We start from the raw sequence: 22,462 nt of genomic DNA, 5'->3' as shown, positions 1-22,462 counted from the left end.
ATATACCCATGGATGTTCCTTCAAAACATAATTTAACCTAAAAAATCACATAAATACCATTTAGAATATTAAAAAAAATAGATAAAAGCTATCTAACATTTCACTGACCTATTACTCGTCAATATTGTCTTCACTGGAAAGCACCTTTTATGGTTGTGTCATCAAGTGAAGAGATTTTAGTTTCAAGTTCTCCTGTGGCATCAAGTGGATCAAATGCATGTCTACTAATAACTCATTTTTTTTATTTTTCCTTTAGTATAATTTTCACTTTTTTGTAAAAGAAGACAAAGATAACCATACGCAAACACTAGGTCCTCAACACGTTTGGATTCAATCTTTCTTTTTTATTGAACGGAAAAAGTTATAAATGTTCCAATTTCTCAATAAACAAGATGAGGAACATGGATGCCAAGAAGTCATAAAGCTAAATTTTGTAACACTAGAGTTGAAGCACCATAAAATAACCACTAAGTCTTCCTTCTTTATAATTATTCAAAAAATTCTTAAGCTTAAATATTTATATAAGTATATGATATTGTATTGATAATTAAGTACAAATATCTATAAGTATTTTACGATTTATTATATAAAATAATAGATATATAAATTTTGTACATAAAAATATATGTTTAAGTTATAGGAAATATCCCTTACAGAGTATCTAAGAGGTATCTCAAAGTATCTCTTACCCATTTTGTAATTTAAGAAAATGGATACCTTAATTGGAGTATCTAATACGTATCTCCAAGTATTTGATACTGCTATAAAACCAATACGGGAACGTCACCAACTTTGAAATATCCGTGCTTCGTAGCAAGTTAGTATTCCAACCAAAAATTGTTTTATATCTAGAGTTGCATAAAGGACGGTAGTACTTGTACCTGTTAGTGGCCGGTTTCGGCTTTGGGTATATGTACCTGTACTTGTACATGTAAGACTGGTCACGTACAAGTCGGGTTCCGGATTTTTACCTACTGGAGCTTTAACACCTTTCTTGTGAGCCTACAACACAGATATATAACCCAAAAATCAGATTGATCAAAGTCACAAAACCCCCAAAATCAAACACAACAGGAAAGCCAAAACCAATTTATAGTTCTTAAACCAAAAATCAGATGAATCATTACCTATTGTTGTTAGTCGTTGTCTTGTTCAACATCAAAACCCTAAATAAAAAACAGATTAATTAAATCAATTAGGAACTGATAACCAAGGTACATGTAATCAAAATATGAATCAATTAGAAATCAATTATAAAAAATTACAGATAACCTAATTAATTATAAATTACCTCCAAAGTTTAAAAACCTAGGGTTTCATTATATTTGAAATCCCCAAATTATATTTTTGTATATTTTTCGGAATTTTTATTAATTAAAGAATCTATTTAATTACATTGATGTAGCAGGCAAGCAAGCAACAAGTATCGCTGCCAGCCCTTTTTGAATTGTAAATCCAATCCTTTTAAAAATAAACTCTCTCGAACTGGGAGTCATGACAGTACTATACATGACTTTTTGTACTCTCTTGAGGAGTCCAACCGTCGTTGGAGCTAAGAAACCAAATGTATCAAAAGCTAAGGGGATAAAGACATGTCCATTATCATGACACGCTTTCTCATGTTTCGTTATCTTACCTGAGGCAACCATCAGTGCTGCTTGTCCGACTGTCAACGTACCATGTCCTATGCCTACTAACGGAGAAACCCCAACAACACATGCGTGTTTTCTGTTTACCCACACATAAATAAGGACATCCGCTGGACGGAGTGTTGATCTACCCTCAAGTGTCTATGTTTAAATACGGGGTCTACCTTACAATGGACTGCATGTGCCCTATAGGCATTCAAGCACCCTGTGAAACAAGCGGCACACCGCGTATCCGATGGGTATAAATGGATCATCAACTTGTATTTGAGAGTGACACGGTACTCCAAGGATGAAATATTCTGTCCAAGGCCCTCAATCGGAATAACAAGGAGAAAGTCCTGGGCATGTGCTGCCTGTAGGCACCTAAAAACTGCTTTTTGTATATCCGACAACTCATAAACTCTGTCTATATCTGTGACTACTTTACCAAAAAGAGCACTCGCCAAAATGCTTTGGGATTTAGTGGGGGCGGTGTCTTTATTGGTAAAACTATTAAAGTCAAAATCAGGAGGAGTTACTTGTAGCGTCTCCAGAGCCTTGTTAAAACTATCATCCATACCTTATACCCCACTACTCCTTAAAATATGATCTTGTAGCTCCCAGGATTGGACATGCGATGCTATGAAGGCATATTGTGATGCCTCACTAGCAGTACATAAGCCAAGTCCTTCGTATTTAATAGGTAAGGTGGATAGCCTCCATTGTAGCTCACCAAAGAATGAACCCCTACAAACCACAATTCCATGTATCACCCCCCTCAAGCCTCTATTAAAAATCCCTACTGCTTCCATAATGTATGTCGGCTGGCAAATACGAAGTTCAAACAACAACTTGGAAATACCCTGCATGTACGTAGGAGTAAAAATTCACTCTGAGGATCACAAAATTTTGATAGAACCTGCATCAATTTCACCGCCTTTTCTGCTCTCCTAATGGCAAGTCCCTTTATAAACCCATCATCTTGATTAACCACGCCTCCCAATCAAAATAAGAAGTAAAGAACATTAATTTAGCTAAATTAATTGAAGCAATGGTGATGGACCTAATGCTGTTACAGGTGCTACAGATGTGTGATGTTAAAAAAAACAAGGAAAAAAATAAACAAAGAAGAAAAGAAAAAAACCCGAAAAGATGGTACATTGGTGGTTGCGATGAAGAGTAGTGGATATTGTGAAGACTCATAAAGGAAGAACTTTGAAAAGAAAAGAATAAACTAAATATGTCTGAGAGAATGATCGATATGGAGACTATGATTAAACTTAGACCAAACTAATGGAAACCTAGGATGGACATCTAGGTTTGGACAAATATAGTGGATATGATTAACTGGTTTTACCGATACCGGTACGGCCAGTTCTTATGTTGGACCTGATACATTTACCTCCGATTCTAACAGTTGTAGTTTTAAGTCCTGTTACTTGGGTCGTTGATTTCTGTCCAGGTCCGGTTATTGTGCAACCCTACTTATATTGCGACATAAACGTATTGGAATACTCATTTTCTCTTTAGGAGTAGTTCTGTGATGATATTGCTAACCCATCCTAGTATTCTGATGTATTCTCAGATCGTGTATCAAATAATTTCGGATCTTTTAGCTAATTCTAACCATCTGCGGTGTTTTGGATTCCCATCTAAATTGAAATGGCTCTTTGACTCTTTTTTGACAAAGTTGAGTATGGGTGAAGAAGACAAAGTTGTGACTTGACTATTTTTTTGATGTTTGAGGTAGTTTTGAACACAAAATTTTCAAAGTTCGGCTAGGAAAAGTGTAATACGAAGTTCCTCTTCCTTAACTAAAACAAAAAAACCATAACCATCAAAGTGTACTACGAACCAAGCATAAAAGTGCATAAGTTAATCATGACGACTACTACGATGAGATCTTTTAACATGTCTTGCACCACAAGCTTGTTGATCAACTTCCTCGTTAATTTGGCCGTTTGACCTTGTAGGTTCTGTGCAGTTTGAGCTTGAAAATTTTCTAGGTTGTTGATCGAATCACTTGCTTTTACTTTAACTATAACAATCATGATTATGATGAGAAAATAAAAAGTAAAGCAAGATAGAGAAAACTTTGTTAACAAGGAAAACTACAATGTGCAAAAACAATCCGGGACCTAGTCCAATTTGAACATCATACTGTATTAAGCCGCTACAGACACTAGCCTACCATCAGACTCCGGACTGGAATGTAGTCGAGACTGAATCGATACTTCGAGAATTCGTTCGTTCTCCTTTAAGTGTCTTGAATCTCACAAGACCTTACGCAACTTGATTCCCCTAGCTGACGTCATTTACAAGTCTGGGAGTTGCTTCAACCTAAGTGAAAAGGTCTGGAAATATGTTTGCAAAAATGAAGTTGCTTCAACTTAATTTGTAACTAATCTAGCTCTAACTGATAACCTATTGATTCCCTTTTAAATGTGTTTCAATCAAGGTCTGGAAATATGTTTGCAATAGAACAAGTACAACGAACCTCAAGGATCTGGAACACTTACACTCTTATCAAAGTGAAGCCTAGATAACTATCACCTCACAAGAACAATCTAAATAAATCAAAGAAGTGGTTTAGATATCTATCTTGTGGACTCACAAAGTCTAAGACGAAGAGTACTTTGTACGTGGTTTATATCTATCTTGCTCCAGATCTATAGTTCGCAAACTACAAATAACTAATAAGACCAAGGTCCGGATAACATTGATCTATCAGATAAAATATAATTTGATCGGGCTTCACTAATCTTTTAGTGAAGACTTTCGAAGACGTAACCTAATACAGTTTTTCCAGAGGAAATCTAGGTTTTTAGAAGACGACTCTAGCCGAAACTAGGATAAATAAGTTCCATGATTGAGATTCTAGTATGCATGGAGTCCTCTATTTATATTGATGAACAAAGCTAAGTAGCTTTCAAACATAGCTAGGTATGTGAACTTGTTTCCATGTTTACAAATTACTTTATTACCAAGCAAGCTTGACTTCTCTATATATATTGATGATGTAAGTATGTGAGAAGTTTGTCTTGAATTACAAATAAGAAATTTGCAAGCGTATATTAGTCGAAATATACCTTGTGCACAAAGTGATTTGCCAAATAATAACGGCAAAATTTTCCGCAACCGACAAACATAATTTAAAGTATAATATCATAAAATCAAAATCAGTTCGTAAAGTGTACAAAACAATTTGTGAATATTTGCCGTCTCGTACATCATGATATTTTTATATTGATAAGTTCGTGCATTGTCCAAAGCAGTTCGTATACTCGAATAAAAAAAGTCTACCAACATCTTTTCAAAGTAACTAGTTCGCGAATTGACAATATCATTTTTTGTACTAGCGACTAAGCATCTAATTGACCAGTTGGCAAACTGAAAAAATCTGTTTGTGAATGCAGGTTGTCTAAGTTATCAAGACTCTCAAGTTCGCGAACTGAGCGAATCAGTTTGTGAAGATAAAAACTAACTTGACGAGTCCTTATGAACTGAACTCATAAGGGATACAAACATTCATGCCAAGTGTACTTCAACCCAAATAACGGCAAAAGCACCTTGACCCCAAGAACTTTAGACACCTAGGAGATGCCCTTTCAAGACTTTCACAGAAGGTTGATTATTATAAGTAGTGAATTACGAAAGCAAGAAATAGAACATAAACAGGTATCATACAACACCATGGATAGGTACAACACAGATATTTTGCTGAACCTTTACGGTATGCAGCAATTGTTCGTTACCTTAAAGCCTTGAAAGTAGCAGCAGCCGTGAAGCATACAAGTTCCAATAAAACATGGAAGAGGGATAGCCCACAGAAGAAAGAGAAACGAAAGCAAACATAACTACTAGGAGGTAGGAAATAGAATACAAACATATAAATGTTAGACTTGCAGCATAAGTTAGATGGACTGCAACTGGGAGAAAGAGATGCGGATTACAGAGCCTTCGATGGTGATTGCATGCTTGCAAACAAGAGCTTCAGTTGCCTGCTCCTCGGTTTCGAACAGCACCAGAGCCTGCTTCTTCCCGTTTGCCTCAAAAAGTTTGGTATTGACTATTGCGCCATGCTCTTCGAAGTGGGCCACAATCTCCTCCTCTGTGATCTCTTGAGGAAGAGTAGAAAGGTGAATCATCTTAGTTGGGGAGCAGCAGTATCGATACTTTTTCGAGGCATTTCGATTGAACCGGTTCAGATTCGAATTTGAGTATTCATGTGTATCTGGTGCTGTTGTGATGGTTGGAAATTTTGAGAAGTTCACCTCCATTCTCTTACCAAAAAGCATGGCGCCCTAGAGGCAATAAAAATAAAGCCAGACTATTGAATAACTGTGTAGGAAAATGAGCATACACAATTTACTATTAAGGTGCAGAATTGCACCCATCTCTATTGTCGACTTAGAAGAAAGAAATAAATAAAAACACCAGCACTGGAGGATTTTTACTAATTGAAATATGTATCTTGAATTCTTAAGCCAAGTGCTCTGAAATAAAATGAACCCGATGAAAGGGTTCAAACTTCAAAACAAGAAGATGTGGAAGCACGACCCAACCAAACACCCGACATAATTCTACTGGAAGTCATGAATAATAAGGTGATCTGGATAGAAGGTTATATCTGTTGGTTTATTTGCAATACGATGAGAATAGTTTTTAGACAAGCTTGTGTTCTAAGAAGAATATTTAAAACCAAATAGCATGAGAATGGGCTAAACAAAATCAGACCTTCAAAAAGTGCACAGCCAACTCCGCCTGGAAACCATCTCCCATCTGAACAAGTGCATGATCTGGCTTGTTGCGAAGAAGTTTGATTCTTATGATGTTCCCGTAAATCGAGAACAGGTTGAAAAGCTTATCCTCGTCAATTTTCTGAAACGAGATAATCGAAAAACTCATGATGATTAAAAAAACAGAAAAAGAGAAGAAAATAGAGACTAAGTATGAAAAGGAATATATGACTTACATCAGAGTTCAGATTCGAAACCAGGACGGTGCACCTTTCATTAGTACCACTTATCCCAGGAGGCAATCCTCCTCCAAATGCAGCTGCAATAGCTGCAGCATTTCCCATCTAGAGAATAGAACATGTTGCTCAGAAATGCAAGTATAAGAAGATTCAAATAGTCTTGGAAGGAAGTGCACATTGACGAAGAAACTTTATCCACAAAATCAAGCCCGCAACTTGAAATTGGAAGTTGGATAACTTTCCACAATTGACAAGTCAGGATAACAAAATATTCCGATTATAGATTTCAGTAAAATAAGGTAAAAGAGACAATGGGCCCGATCCTGCTAAGTGTTAAATGTACTGACGAGCGAATACTAGTTATGCACATAATAGAGCCAAAGACTCGTCAAATCACGGAATTAAATATTAAACCAGCAGCTCGGAACAAGATAACCTGGACAGAGTCAGAACACAGCCAGAGCAACACCCACCTGTGGATAAGCTAGTGAAAGAAAGGAACATAATCAGCTAGTGATTGGGAAACCACCAAAGTAAAAAACAACATGAGATGAGTAATACAAGTACAAAAAAAATCAATTGCCCTACCTCCAGAAGGTTGCAGTGAATATAGTCCCCCAGCATCGCTGTAACCAGGCTGTCATAACCAAAAAAATAACAAAGGCAGGAGAAATGAATGAGCTGGGAAAAAAAAGACCACGGTGACGCAATCAATTACAACACAGGATAAACTAGAAATTTCAAATTTCTGTTTCGTAGGAAAACATACTTGTGAGGATCTGCCTTTCTGCTCAGATGGTAAAGACGGGTTCGTGAAATCCCTGTACACACAAAGTGGAAAAACATAGTCAGAGCAATAGCAAACCTAAATGTAGGATTTGCCAGATGAATCCCGTATGACCTATGTCTTATTGGAACCGATTTTAAAACTTCTTAAATATAAAAATAAACACCAAAGCCATGGTTGATCCTTATTCAGCCCATGTGTTAACCACTCCACCATTCGACTTAAAAAAGGACCCTATCTTGGACTTAATATTCTAATCTTGTCATTTAATAACCAAGATTCTAAGAATTCTGTATTTTTTTTCTTCCAAATTTTATCATTGCTAACCACATGTGCCATAATCGTGTGAGAAAATGAGTGTGATACGACTACATACCTTGAACGCTCATTGTTATAGTTCACTTGTAATTCAGTGAGGCTGAATGTAGAAGAGTAAACGTCAGTTTTTTTAATAAAAAGAACGCCAATCAATAAACTGAACTGTAAATTTGGTAAACGGTAGAAAGAACTTACTTTGAGAACTGAATATCCAGCTGACAGCAACCATCGTATATATTACGCCCCTGAACAGGTATAGCATGTTTGAAGTTGTTTTAAATTAATACAGCACTGTAGAAAATCTATCATTTTTCAGCTAGACCTTGGATGGAAGTAAATATACATACTTGGAGACCATCTCTGGCCATAACAGCATTCTGGCGTGATTGGAACTGGATTAGAGCTTGAAAACCTACACAGTAGCACACCAGGGATCTCACACAATCTTTTAACTAGTTCAAGTTCTTGTGAAACTACAACTTGAGAGATGCACTGGTATGAGCTCTACTAGTACAACCCCCAAGAAGGTATATGCACAATTTAATGATTAAAAAAAACTTGATTGCTGATGACTAGATTAACAAAGATGTAAAGACTTAAAAGAGCCCCTGCCAACTTATTTATTGGCCGTATCTTTTTGATTGGTCAAAGACCTTTCCAACTTAGTCAATGCAATATTTACCCAGCATAACCTTAAAAGCGTGAAAGAGAGAGAGAGAGAGATGGAAAGAGAAGACTTGTAGTAGCTGACCAGCCGACTTCTGAAATGTGACGATCTTCTCCACATACCCATGAGGAGAAAACACTTGGTGAAGCACTTCCACCGTAATAGGATAGAGCAGGTGGTGAATTGTAACTAAGAGTATTCGATTGGGCTCTGCATCCTGAGGGTGCCCAATAGCCGACCAGCATGAAGACAGAACAGAAAGAGAGAAGAAAGAAGAAAGAAAGAATGAATAGAGAGGAATAAGAAAAGAAGGGAAACTTAGAGAAAAATTAGAAACTTCAATAGCACAATTTACCATGTACAACAAATTCTCAAATTTTTTTTTTTTTGTCATATTTCTTTTGCCAATAGACTATGTATGACTAATTTAATTGGCATCTAACTCAGAGTCAATTGTCCAATAATCAAGCATTCTATGCCAAACTAGATTGAAAGAGTGATAGATTTTAAGATAGTTAATATAAGGTCTTGTTGAGCTTATAGTTAGGTTTTTATAAGAAGGCACTCATTGGATACGTGTTTTGTTAAAAATTCAGACAACCAACCAACCTGGTCAGCTTTTCGTCCTTGAGCATTTTGTTCCATTGTCGTAAGCTCTTGATGCGAAGAGAATTGAATGTAAACATTCCTACCCCTAACAACAAAACAACTCAATTTTATGGAGGTGGGAAAAGAGAGTAAAAATGGCATGCAGAACCTTAAAAAAACGGACACTATAAAGTAGTACCTAACGCTTGGCTGAACATTAGTGTAGTATTGCAATGCATTGATGGCAGATGGAAGATCATGCATCTGGAGAAGAGCCTATCCATACCAAAGAAAAAAAATTACAAATATTTAGCTAGAAAATGGAACCCACAACGGCAGCCGGACAAATTATGCTAATTAGTAAAAAAAAGAAGAAGCTAATTAGTAAAACAGGAAGAAAAAGAACCTGATTTTTAGCACGTAACATGACGAGCTTGGTGACAGTACCAAAAGGCTGAACGAGCTGAAGTAGATCATTCTAAAGAAAAAGAAAGGATATAATTAACAAACCATTGAATAATGTATATACATATATAAGTTAGTACTGCATAGTGCAGAGGCAAAGAAGAGTTATTTTTGCTTTAAATACCTCTGAAATTTCATGTCCCACATTTCGTACATGAATGACTTTTGAAGGAGCCTCAGTGGTCATCTTAAGAATTAAACCTAACCTGAAAATTAAAACCAAAAACATCCAATCAATCTTCTACTACTCTCAACTTCTCTTATATGCAGTACCAGTGGAGAATTCTCTATTAGTTAGAGCAGTGCAGTGGCTCTAAAGGGGAACATAATGAAAGAAATTATAAGGAAAAAAAATCTCAAAAATAGAATTGAAAGGGGAAAAGTATCATCATCAAACAAAGAGACAAACATCGGGAACAATAAAAGCCCCTTACCAAATCTTAACTGTAAGAATTTATATCACTTACAGGAAACCAAAAGAAACCCTAGAAATCATTAAGTTCCAAACTTTATGAAAATAAATGATTGAAGATAAACCACGAAACTATTCATTCTAATCTTACCTAATCCTAACATGTAAGCTAAGAAAAACCAACCAAAAAAAAACACTAAGAGAAACAAAAAAAAAAAAGAAAAAATCGGATACAGAGAGAGATCCATAAATCAACCAGGTATAAGAATCAGCTAGAGACAGAGATTGATTACCTCCGTGGAAGGAAGGAGAAGAAGAACAAGTTTGAGTATGAAAATCAGGATTGGTGGAAATAGTATCCTGGAGCGACTTGTTATTATTCTTATCGATGTAATTGTGGGACTGAGATGGACGGACGGATAGATGATGATAATAATAATAGGAGTGTCATTTTAATCCAGAAAGCCCGACCTTATTTTGCCGCAAACTAGTACCGTCAAAATTTATTAATTTAGCGCGATATTAATTTATTGATAAAATATAGAACATGGTATTCTTTGTTGTATAGCTTGTGTATTTATTGCTCCCAAATACTCTCTCCGTTCCTTTTTAATAGTCTGATTTCTATAAATAAATGTTTCAATAAGATAGGCTGGTTTCCTAGTTGGCAAAGTCAAATGTTACTTTAATTTTCTGGGACCACTTTTCTCTTAAATTCTTTTGATGACAAGTGTCATGTGGACCATTTCACTTTACTTATTTTGCTGACAAGTGTCATGGGAACCATTTCACTTCACTTCTTTTATTGACAAGTATCATGAGGACCACTTTTAATGATTAGTTCTCTTAATTTCCTTAAATTTTCTAAAAACAAAACCAGCTTATTAGAGCAAGTCTTATGGTGGAAGAGTTCCATCTTCCATCTTCCACGCCACCTCAGCATTTGGAACCGTGGATGGAAGTGTAAGTGTAGTGGTGGAATAATGAAAACGCTATTCTTAATAGCGCTAAAAAAACGCTATTAAGAATAGCGTTTTTCTCAGCCGTTAGATTTCAACAACTCATCCTAAATCTACGGACAAAAAAAAAACGCTATTCTTAATAGCGTTTTCTTAGCGCTATTAAGAATAGCGTTTAACGCTATTCTTATTGGCATTCAGATGGATTCCACAAAACCTTCCACGAACGGTGGAACCTTGCTTGGATTTTCTGTGGAAAACCCCAACTTGGAAGCCATTAGACTTGACATTTCATGGTTTTTCCACACTTGGAATATGTTGGATTACACCATAAGACTTGCTCTTAAAAAGGAACGGAGGGAGTAGTATAACGGAGATTTAACTTGTGTAATCCAGGTTTTATAAAAGCTCTCACGATGCATTATCTTTGTTGATTCTATCGTACTTTTATGAAGCACAAGAGTCAAATTCTGAGAAGATTAAATTTTTAGAAACGGTGAACCTTGTCGTTTCGGTTTGGAAAATAGATGTACGTTGACACCACATCAAAGAGTTCTCAAGTGAAACGTTAGATAATAGTGAAACGTTAGATAATGATGCATTAGAGAACTGCAAAAATTCAATCAAATAATTGAATTATCGCCATAAAATGGACATTGAATACCTTTTGAACTATTATAAAGAAAATACTATTTCAGATTTTTTATTGATAAAGAAATTATTGAGAGTATCATGGGATACAATAAAAGTGATGTTGTGGATGCCGAAGATGAAATTATAGTTATATATAGAGTCACATTCACGTAAAGAAGTTACCGAAATTGTAAATACGTTGAATAGTTTTTTATTTCATCACTAATGTTAAGTTAGAACCCACATTCGGGATATACCATCACAAATTGAGAGATACTACAACAACAAAAAAAAAGAAAAAAAGGAATTACAATAACACTTTATCCATATACTTTATATGATGGCAAAACTGCTCTTGGTTAGTTAAATGTTAAAAATATTAAAAATATATAATTAATTTAGTTTTAACATTTAGATTAAATTTATAGATCATAGTTGTTATTTTTTTATTGAGGCAAGAATCAGTTGTTTTAGTGATCAAAATTATCAGAAACAAACTTATATATCTAGGGATACTTACAACCGGCATCAGAGTACTTGGGAAAATCCAGGCCAACTAACATTGTACTTAAAATGAATAACACAATTAACTACCGGCGTTGTCTTCATTTAATATACCTTGCTGACAAATGTGAGCCTTACTCAGATTTGAAATTTTCTGAAAATTTACAATCCGAAAGGGAAGTAAATGTGAAATTGGTGATAGATGTTGGAATATTGTGTTCGTGTATACTGGTGCAATGAAGCAAGGTAACCGTTGTTGATGGTGGATTTTTGACGAAGGTTATAATCTTAAAATCACCTTGGAAATTATGTATCTCTTATCAGCATCAGAAATCATAAGAAATTCATGTCTTCACCTTCCGCAAGAGAAGTGAATTGCAATTATGTAATCTCATCAAATGTAATTTTGTAACCTCATCAAGAGAAGTGAATTGCAATTTTGAAGTAGAACCTTCAATATTCCATGTATTTTACAGTTCAGCTGAAAGACTCAGTACTTCTTATTTGAATTCATAATTCATCTCTGGTGTCTGAACTTCCCCATAATTATAATCAGAATTAATACGATGATTGTCGACTCAAATCTGAATACATTAAATGCTCCTAGACATATTGTCCGTATAAAGCGACTAATTAATCGAATCTTGTGTTATATTCATCAGTTGAATTCTTAGGAAAATATGCTAATTAAACCATAATATTCACTTACTCGGATTCATGGCTTTTCACAGTTGAATTCCATGAAATAGTAATGGATATTCTACTTTAAGGTATTGTTGTCCTTCATCATATGGATTTACATATATCCCCTCCGACCCCCGCCCCTAAAGATGACCTATTCATGTTAAAAAAAATTCCCTCTAAAAGTTGACCTCGATAAATAAACAAGGTCATATTTCTAAATTTACCCTTTTAATGGATTCTTATTATTAAATCTTAGTATAACCGATATGCATAATTTGATAGTCATGTTTATATTCGTTAAATAAGTGTTTTAAGTTACTTTCCGGTGGTATAGTTTTACAAATATCTGTGACATAGTTTGAGACATGTGTTATTTCCAAATTTTACTAATCGTTATCCGTAAGGGTATAATTGGAAAAAGTACCTAAAAATATCCCTTTTCATTGTTGCCTTAAGAATTGTGCAAACTTAAAATAGGTCATCTTTGGAGGGACGAAGGGGGTATAAGATTGTCAAGTACACTTTCAAGTACAATAAATAAGTAGAACAAAGGTGATAGAACCACTGAATCCAAAATATTACTGTAATTCAAGTAAATTATTACATTAGTTATGACTAAGCGCATATTATTGTTTCTACCGGTCATATGTAAAAATAAGAGGGAGGACCCATGGACACTCTTATATAGACATTATCTTACAAGATTTTGTCCAATATTTTTTTAGAGTCCAAACGAAAATAAATTTCAAGTTAATATTTTGATGATATGTTCCACTTATTAAACTATGAATATTCCTAACAAAAATAAGCACAATATGAGATATTGAACCTCATCATTTGCCTATTTTAACTTCGACCGTTAATTTTCAACGGTTGATGGAGAAGTAGAATATCCTATAAAAATGCACATCTTACTCATTGGCTCAAGTTTATTAGATGTGTATGGTCTGAACCAAGGGAAACAAGCCCAGCCAAAGGTTCTGAGAAAAGAGTAATCAGTTTTAAATTGAATAACATCTCAAAATGAGTTGAAAAATAAAGAGATCTCGGGTGTAGGTCGTGCGCTTCAGCGCCATCCATTTTCGGGGCTAGTCGATTCGGCAGGTGAGTAGATACACACTCATTAGTAGATTTTGACTTCCATGACCACCGTCCTGCTGTCTTAATCGACCAACATCCTTTGTGGGTTGTAGGTTAGTGTAGATGGTGGATTTTCGACAAAGGCTAAAATCATAAACTCATAATTATACGAAGCTCTGATTCAGCAATCAGACGTGGGTATCGAGACACGGGTCTCTCATCGAATTCTCAACGGAGAGTACTTTCTCTCAGAGTACATGTAGATATGTAGTCTCGCGACTGGACAACAGCATATCTCATGAATACTGAATACTTTCAGTGATTATTTCTTTATAGTATCACGAGATGGACGGCTCCTAGACAGCTTGCTCTGCTAGTATAGAGCGATAACGTCTTCAGGAACAAACAACAAGTTTACCCTAACTATATAAAGGATATGACTTACCGACAAGCTCATATCGGGATAATTAATGCTCCTAGATAGCTTTCTCTGCTAGTATAGAGCCACAAAGTTAATTATTCCTAATTAAGATTAATTCTGTCGTGACATTCACTACTGAATTCCCAGAATAATCTATTATTGCTCATATTCCATGGTCGAATCCACGACTGGTCCCATGGAATGACAATAAACAATTTTTTTGATTCTATGATCGAATCCACAGCTTGATCTCATAGAATAGCAATAATTATATTATCTCATTACTCCGATTTCGTGATCGAATCCACAACTGGTCTCATAAATGGTAATAGATAAATCTTAATTACTCTGTTTCTATGGTCGAATCTACGATCCCATGGAATGGTAATGCTCACTTTATTATTCTGAATTTGTAGTCGAATCCTCAGCTGATCATATGAATTAATAATAAACATCTTATTGCTCAGTTTTGTGAATTATTCTCCACCGAATTCCACAATTAGTAATAAATAATCAACAATCGGGCGTCTGAGCTACCTCTAGGTAAGCCCCGATTCAACTGGTGAAGGTGTATTCAACGACGATACACTAACAGTCACCGCACGAACGAGTATTTCAAAAATACAATGAAACGATGAACCTATGCAAAATAGAGAAGAAAATAATAAATAATTAAAAATATTGACCAAGGTGCTGGGAGCATGGACACACGATCGACCGACCATGTCGTGGTCAATCCCACACCAGTTTTATATTTTTAATGCATTTTTATTATTTTCCATGATTTGATGAAAATTCTCTCATTTTATCAAATCTCCTTCATCTCGAGGAAACTCCTCGGTTTCATGGTACTTTCATAAATCCATAAAAAATGATATAAAATTAAGGAAAGGAGTGTGGGGCGTGACCATTGGCCAACCGGCCTCACACCCCACGGTTCCTTATTTTATTATTATTATTATTATTTCTCTAATTTCATGAAAAAACTCCTTGATTTCATGGTATTTTTGCACAAATCATCATATAATAATAAATAAAATAAAATTATGAAAACTTGTGGGAACGGGCCACTAGCCCTTTGCTTTTATTATTATCCTATTTTTCCTTGAATTCATCAAATTCCTTGATTTTATGGTATTTCTCTCAAATTAGGAAAAATTCCCTCAAATCATCAAAAATACCTAAAAATATTAAAAAAATATGAAAAACTCGTGGGACCGGTCCATAGCCGGCCGGCCATGCCTACATGGTCCCACACGCCCGTATTTTTTATTATTTTAATATTTTGCTTCCATGAACTCATGAAAACTCCTTCAATCCATGGAAACTCCCTAAATTCATCAAATTTCTCAAAATTCATGAATTTTTCATAAAATCATCAAAATATTATAAAATTAAGGAAAAGGCACCACGGGACCGTGGTCACGACCGGCCGACCAGGCCTTGACCACGGCGGTCCCACGCGTCCTCATTCCTTATTTTATAATTATTTTTCATCATCTCATGGTGTTTTCCTCAGTTTCGTCGAAACCCTAATTTTGGCATATTTTCTCGAATGGATGCTCAATTGCACGCAAGAAAATATCAAAATTCTCAGGACTGCGATGCGGACGCCTTGGGGACACGAGCACGCTATCTTGACCGACCAAGATTGGCTCTTTGGCTCACGGAAGCCGGTCCCATCAATTTTCACAGTTTTGACCTAATTTGCACAATTGCTCGTATTAGGTCCAAAACTCTTCCAAACACTTTGGATTTTCATGAAGCGATCGTCAGGCGGTCACGTGAAAACCCAGGTCTGGTTTTATGACCCCATGGTAGGTCTCTCGCCTCGTCGTAATTAATTAGGTTTTCTCACCTAAGGCTCAGACGAGTATTTTGAATAAATGATTAAGCCAGCATTTAATCATTCTTCCACCAACAAATCGTCAACTCTTCATGAGTTCTTCGTATTTGCTCACGTGAGCATATGGACACTACATGGTTGATTCACGGTCCCATGTAGTCGCTCCCTCCTTCGTCCCATGGTTAAACTTCTGATGAACCATGAATTGATCATCAATTGATCAAATTAGGGTTTCTGAATCCAAGGATTATCATTCCAGATTCCAACCTTAATAATTTTATGACGACCTCATGGTCATTAATTTTATTAATTATGCTCGGTTCTACATTTGGTACGCTGCCAATAAGCCATCAGATGAGCAACACATGCTCAGACGATCAAATATTCAACAATTCATCACATGAGCAACACTTGCTCAGATGATAAATATTTTCTCAAACCAAGGAATATTGGTTCAACAATCAATATTCAACGATCCATCGAATGAGCAATACTTGCTCACTTTATCGTAAGAATTGTAACTCTGTCTCATGACATGTTCAACTCATGAGTTTCAGAACATCATGTTCAACTCAACAATTACATGTACTCATCGTCCCATCAAACCACGAAGTCATCAATTGACTAACATACCACGAGACGTCAATCGTGTCACTTGGGGGGATATCCCTTAGGGTTTTGGTCTGGCGGTCTACGGCACGTGTGTTCAAACACACGATGGAATGTGAGCAAGTCGTGCAATCAATTGAAGGAATTCACGAGGTAGTGGGTGGAAAATCGACCAAGTCTCCACACGTTGAGCAACTGGTTTCAAACATGATCTCCACTTCCCCACTCCTTGATTCCATCAACTGTCACACTTCATGGAATCATGGTGTCTAAAATTCCATCAATATAAATAATTCTATGAATCATGATTGAATCATCGGCATCATCAGTATCATCAATCTCATGTTAAACTGACAACATGAGATCATCAACTCATCAATTGAGAAACTACTCTCAATTGAGCAATTTGAATCACTCAGAGCTTATCGTATTCAGAATTCACACACCCACAGTCTTTGATTACCATTGATTCCACACATTTATCAGTTTCCCTACTACAGATCAACCCATCCTCTCTTGTGACCGAATTTACTCTGCAACGGTCATTGTATTGATTTAGGCCGGAGTACTACAGATTGATCTCTCGAATCTAAATCACCCCCTTTGCAGCGGTGCATCTGTGTGAGGTTTAACATTTCGCTCGGTTCGAGGAGTCTCCTCTGTACGGTCGTCTCCTCAATTCCTTAAAAACCAGCAAATCGTTTTTCCCCATCTACAGTTAGCACGTAGTCAGGTGCCATAATTATGCTCAATTTTTGTAGGATTATCGAGTTTTATAAGAAGAACATATCACCAAAGTATTAGCTTTATTGTCGTTTGGACTCTAAAGAAAAATTTGGTCAAATCTTGTAAGATAATATCCATATAAGATTGTCCATGGATCCTCTCTCTATAAATAATATGAAAATGCATTAAAGTTCAAATTTAAATAAACATGAGATGATTGACTTTTCTTTTCTAGGTGATATCCCCATGTGTAGAGACATTTGTAAGAACTAGATGAATCTTCAAGGGATCCTTCTCGTCTACCACGACACTCATACATTGGATATTGAGATTGTTTATCCAAATTCCATTGGTTCTCCATTATGAAATTGATCACTGAATGACATGGAATGCATTTGCTGGCTTAATCTATTGAATCTTGATTCATCGCGTGGATATTGAGACGGTGTATTATTATTGTTGAACTATTTTTTCACATTTTGGACGTTGTCATCACTAAAAATGAATTGTTCTCACCTTCCCAACATCCACAAATATTTCCAATGTGCATAGGTGTTCTCACCTTCCCGCTCATTTATTTTTCGAACAATAACAATCAATATCACTATGTTTTAGCGTTTAGATGTATTTTATATTTCATATTTGTCAGTGTGGGCCGGTATTTGTACGTATCGACGGATAGAAATTGATAAAAATAAGATATGTATCGACAAATATGTATAAGATACTTGAAGATAAATAAATTGAGATTCATCAATGTCAACGTTATAGATATGGAAAAAAGAACTTACAATACTTTAAATGCTGGTTTGGAGACTCTATATCTCATGAGATCATTAAAAAAGTTTATGATATAGATGTTAGAGGCTCACCAACTTTTCAGTTTATAAAAAAAATTGAGGAATGTCAAATTTGGCCCTAATGTGATCGTCCATGGACATAGTCGAGACAATACGACAATTCGGTTCATACTTCGTGTGATCGTCTATGGATACGATATCGAGACAATAAAAAACCAAGACAACTTGTGTGATTAACTATGGATACAAGATCGAGGCGATACAACAACAAAGTGTGTACTTGATAATAGGTTCCGAAAATCGAAAACTTATAGAATCACTATCAAGTATTATGGAGTTAACGTAAAGTGCAATTTACTTTAATTATAATAAAACTATAATGCGGAAAAGTAAAGTAAATGGCACAACAAAATTTTGTTAACGAGGAAACCCCAAATGCAGAAAAACCCCGGGACCTAGTCCAGTTTTGAATACTCTCAGAATTAAGCCGTTATACAAAATCTGATACCAGCTTCGTATATTTGAGAATAGGCATACTACCCGTAGCTACTTATTTCCCTCAGCTTCCTGCGCCTTCGACTTCTAGTAGCAAGTCCTTTGGATCGTACTCCAAACAACAAAGGAAGAATATGTTTGGCAACCACTCTAATCAATCTTGCTACAAGATAAGATAAGTGTTGATAAAGGCTCTTATGTTTAATCTAATAAACTCCTTTGTGTGCTTAGATCAATCTAAACAATAACTACTGAAATAGTCAAGTCTAGATTCACACTCAATCAATATAGATCTCAAAGAGAAATATAGAGACTGTCGATCTCATGCAACTAATCAATCAGATCTATCAAATATAAATCAATTCTAGTTGGAACCCAACCGATCAAGGTTTGCGCACTAAATCTACAAGATATGAAAACTAATAAGAATTCTTCTTCGTCTTCAAATCTTTTATTGCCTTCAAATACCTGCACAACACCACTTGAATCTCTTAGATCAATCACACACAGAGCGGAGTCTGTTAATAATGGATTATCACAAGATGTCTTTAGATCTAAAAACGGTTCTAAAAAACTCGTCGATACTTTGATTTGTCTGAGTGAATCTTATATCAGAAGAGAAGATTCTTAAGAATAAACAAAACTAGTTGCAATCAAAGTTTCAACATCCGTTAGTCAACCAAATCAAATCGAAAACTAATAACACTGCAATTATCTAGTTTTCCACCAACGATACTCGTAGAGCTTCTTGATCCCACATAAGTCTTCAAACGAGCGGTCGTAAGAGATTTCACTTAATTAGGATACTTTCCTATCTGAATAGACGGCTCCACCAGAAACAACAAGAAATGAAGTTTGCCTGGCGCTTATGATAGTTTGCTAGAAATACAAACTTAGGTATTTATAGACCAAGGATATTTGGGCACCAAGGAATTTCCAAAACCGAAAGTATTCTCAAGATATGCAATGAATGCCCAAATTCGGTTTTCCTAATTCTAATAAATGTTGGTCTAATATTTCCGAAATATCTCATAAAAAATCTCTAATTAGTAAATGCACATTACTAATTTTATTCCCTAGATCTATGCATTAATTGCTGGTAATTAAAGCATATAAAACCAAAAATCTTAACTAAAAGATTCTTAATTTATTTCGGCACAGGATCACCTTGAGTACCAAGGAATATCTTTGAACAATAAATGATAAGATTTATTTCTCGTGTTCAAAGTATGTTGACATCTTTTCACTGCAAATCCTTATTTCATATTTACATAGATTTGCATCTTGGAATCGTAACTACCACACTTTCAAACAAGTTTAGAATTGGTTCTACCAGTATTCCAAGACTACTATGTGATTGGTCATACCAAGTCACAATGGTTAGTTGTGATCGGTCCTACCAAGTCACATACATGGGTTCGGATCGGTTCTACCTAAATATGGTATCTACTTGTGGCCGGTCACACCAGTCACTAGGATCGGTTACACCAATTACAAGGATCGTTCGCACAACTCTTATGATCGGTCACACCAATTACCAGGATAGGTCACACCAATTACAAGGGTCGATCATACCATCTCATGGTGATTACTTAGGATTGTTTACACCAATTACCAGGACTAGTCATACCAAATCATAAATCTAGGTATTGTGATCTTTTATACCAAGATACATAACCTGAGTGAAGATCAGTTCTACCAACTCACACATGTTGGTCATCAAAGAATATGCAATGAATAGCCGGACCAATAAACCTATTGATTTCCCTTTTGATTCTTGAAACAAGTTCATGAATGTATTTCCTTTAAACAAATGTAAAACATTGTTTCCTATGATGAAATTTTCACCATAACCCATACACATAATCGTAAAACTATATAAGATTATGTCGATGTCATATCTACGAAGTTCAGAAGATAAGTGTTATACTTCGTAGTCTAATTCCTTAATACTATAATCATACTATTATGATCACGTCACATCACTAGAGTATTATATAAATATGTAGAATATATGCAGCTTCACAGTTATGATTTCAATATGCACAACTTGAAAGATACGTTAGGAATGGAACAAGTTCAAGTCAGTATTACTAACCTCAAGTGGAAGGATGATGTCGTCATTATAGTTCGTTACTTCTTCACATTCTTCAGGTCTTCGGAGTAATACTTGTATGTCTCAACATTTCTAGACTTTATAGTCTAACCTAAACGAAGTTGACTCTAGTATTTAATCAAGAGACTCCAGATGAGCTTTGATACTAAAATATGACAACCAATCTTGACATACCAACGCTTGGTGAGTTCAACCGAGCTATGCTCTAAAAATCTCCCCCTTTGTTAATTTTATTGACGATACTCTTATTACATATGTATCTAAACGATTTATAAAATAACTCATTCTTCATACGCTTGATTCCAAGTTTCAACATCACAATAACCTGCACATATTCAATCAATAAATGTCGTTGTTGACATTTGAATAAAAAAAAACTTTTACTCCCCCTAAAGGCAAGCTAGGTAAATATTCAATCTGAACATCTTTGTTATTCCCCTTTTGTAGTAAGACTTACTACGCATCAATATGATATGTTTCTCCTAGTAAAGGCAAGCTAGGTAAATATAATACGACTTGAAAGAAACGTTAGGAATGGAAAAAAGTCAAGTTAGTATTACTTACCTCAAGTGGAAGGGATCATGTCTTCGTTGTAGTCGTTACTTCTTATCATTCTTCAGGTCTTCGGAGTAATACTTGTATATCTCAACATTCCTAGACTTTCTAGTCCAACCTAAACAAAGTTGACTCTAGTATTTAATCAAGCGGATATGACAACCAAACTTGACATACCAAAGCCTGGTGGGTTCAATCGGGCTATGCTTTAAAATATAGGAAATCTATTGCAATAGACAAAGTATAGCAAACCTCAAAATCCGGTCTTATGACCCTCGAAGAGCAACCTAGGTTATTATTCACCTCACAAGTATACACTTTTGGAATTACAAAGTCTGAGACAAAAAAATTTGTGATTTCTATCTATCTTGTTTGTTGGAACAAGGCGTGACAATCAAAACAAGATCAGGATACACGAACTATGAAGATAACGATAGTTGGACATGACTTCACGAATCCCTAGGTGAATTCTTTTTAGTCACTAAACCATAGAAGGGTTTGAAGGAGAGGAAAAATCTAGTTTACAACTAGGACACATAAGAACAGTGTCAGGGATTCAAAGATCCCAGTTGTTTGAGCTTCTCCTTATATAGACTTCCAAGATCAAGGTTACTTTAGATTTAAGCTAAGGTAGCTTTGGAGTCAATCAATCAATAATCATTGTTAGATGGAAAACTTAACTTGAGATTAACATAGCAGAATATACACTCTGGTTAGGATGAACCATAACCGAACCGTGTATAATGACATGTTCATGAAAGGTTATCCAAACTAGCCAATTAAACGATAATCTTAACCATATTCATATAATACTTTAAGACTTTAATCTTGAGTCACAATATGATCAATCATGTCTAGATAGTGTTTTTAGTGAGTTATTCAAATGTCGATTATCTCATAGAAATAATACTGATACATCTGAAAATATTCGACAGGGTAAGTACGTGTACCTGGTACGTGTATTGTACCTGTTCGTGAATATTTATGTCATAGTACGTGTACCCTTAAGACAAAAACGATTTCAGGAACTCAAAAATCTTTTATGGTTTGCATACTGGGTATGCGTACCTTATCAGTTTTGAAACCAACAGATCTTTTCCGGTTTGCATACTAGGTATGCATGCTTTCCTGGTTCACGAGTTCACAGACTTTTTATGGTATGGATACCGGGTATGCGTACCAAAAAGTCGT

The 22,462-nt window shown here is 35.5% G+C and overlaps 1 protein-coding gene across 2 annotated transcripts; it reads right to left on the bottom strand.

Annotated features, from left to right (window-relative positions):
* Positions 1 to 5,269: 5,269 nt before the first annotated feature.
* Positions 5,270 to 10,289, bottom strand: LOC113357202 (polypyrimidine tract-binding protein homolog 3-like). 2 transcript variants are annotated; one of them, XM_026600532.1, is made up of 15 exons: positions 10,137 to 10,289; positions 9,556 to 9,637; positions 9,373 to 9,444; positions 9,166 to 9,242; positions 8,988 to 9,072; positions 8,394 to 8,595; positions 8,059 to 8,123; positions 7,907 to 7,956; positions 7,770 to 7,811; positions 7,376 to 7,427; positions 7,195 to 7,243; positions 7,080 to 7,090; positions 6,604 to 6,711; positions 6,366 to 6,509; positions 5,270 to 5,932 (listed from the first exon to the last, which is right to left on the bottom strand). In XM_026600532.1, the coding sequence occupies exons 2-15, from the start codon at positions 9,616 to 9,618 to the stop codon at positions 5,543 to 5,545; spliced, it is 1,410 nt and encodes a 469-aa protein (XP_026456317.1). In that variant the 5' UTR covers positions 9,619 to 9,637; positions 10,137 to 10,289; the 3' UTR covers positions 5,270 to 5,542. The 2 variants fall into 2 exon arrangements, with proteins under 2 accessions (XP_026456317.1, XP_026456318.1); XM_026600533.1 differs by having other exon boundaries at positions 8,463 to 8,595; positions 10,137 to 10,288.
* Between the last annotated feature and the right edge of the window lie 12,173 nt (positions 10,290 to 22,462).

This window comes from Papaver somniferum, chromosome 3 (assembly GCF_003573695.1).
Source record: "Papaver somniferum cultivar HN1 chromosome 3, ASM357369v1, whole genome shotgun sequence".
NCBI classification, from domain to species: Eukaryota; Viridiplantae; Streptophyta; class Magnoliopsida; order Ranunculales; family Papaveraceae; genus Papaver; species Papaver somniferum.
The sequence above is the reverse complement of the archived record's forward strand: the minus strand, read 5'-3'. Positions and strand labels throughout refer to the sequence as shown.

Excerpts from the sequence above, each read along its gene's own strand:
- LOC113357202 (XM_026600532.1), bottom strand. The coding sequence starts at position 9,618 with ATGACCACTGAGGCTCCTTCAAAAGTCATTCATGTACGAAATGTGGGA. Across the intron at positions 8,124-8,393 it reads CGCTTTTAAGGTTATGCTGG|GTTTTCAAGCTCTAATCCAG; the intron begins GTAAATATTGCA and ends GCTACTGTGTAG. Across the intron at positions 7,812-7,906 it reads CTGGATATTCAGTTCTCAAA|CCTCACTGAATTACAAGTGA; the intron begins GTAAGTTCTTTC and ends TTCTACATTCAG.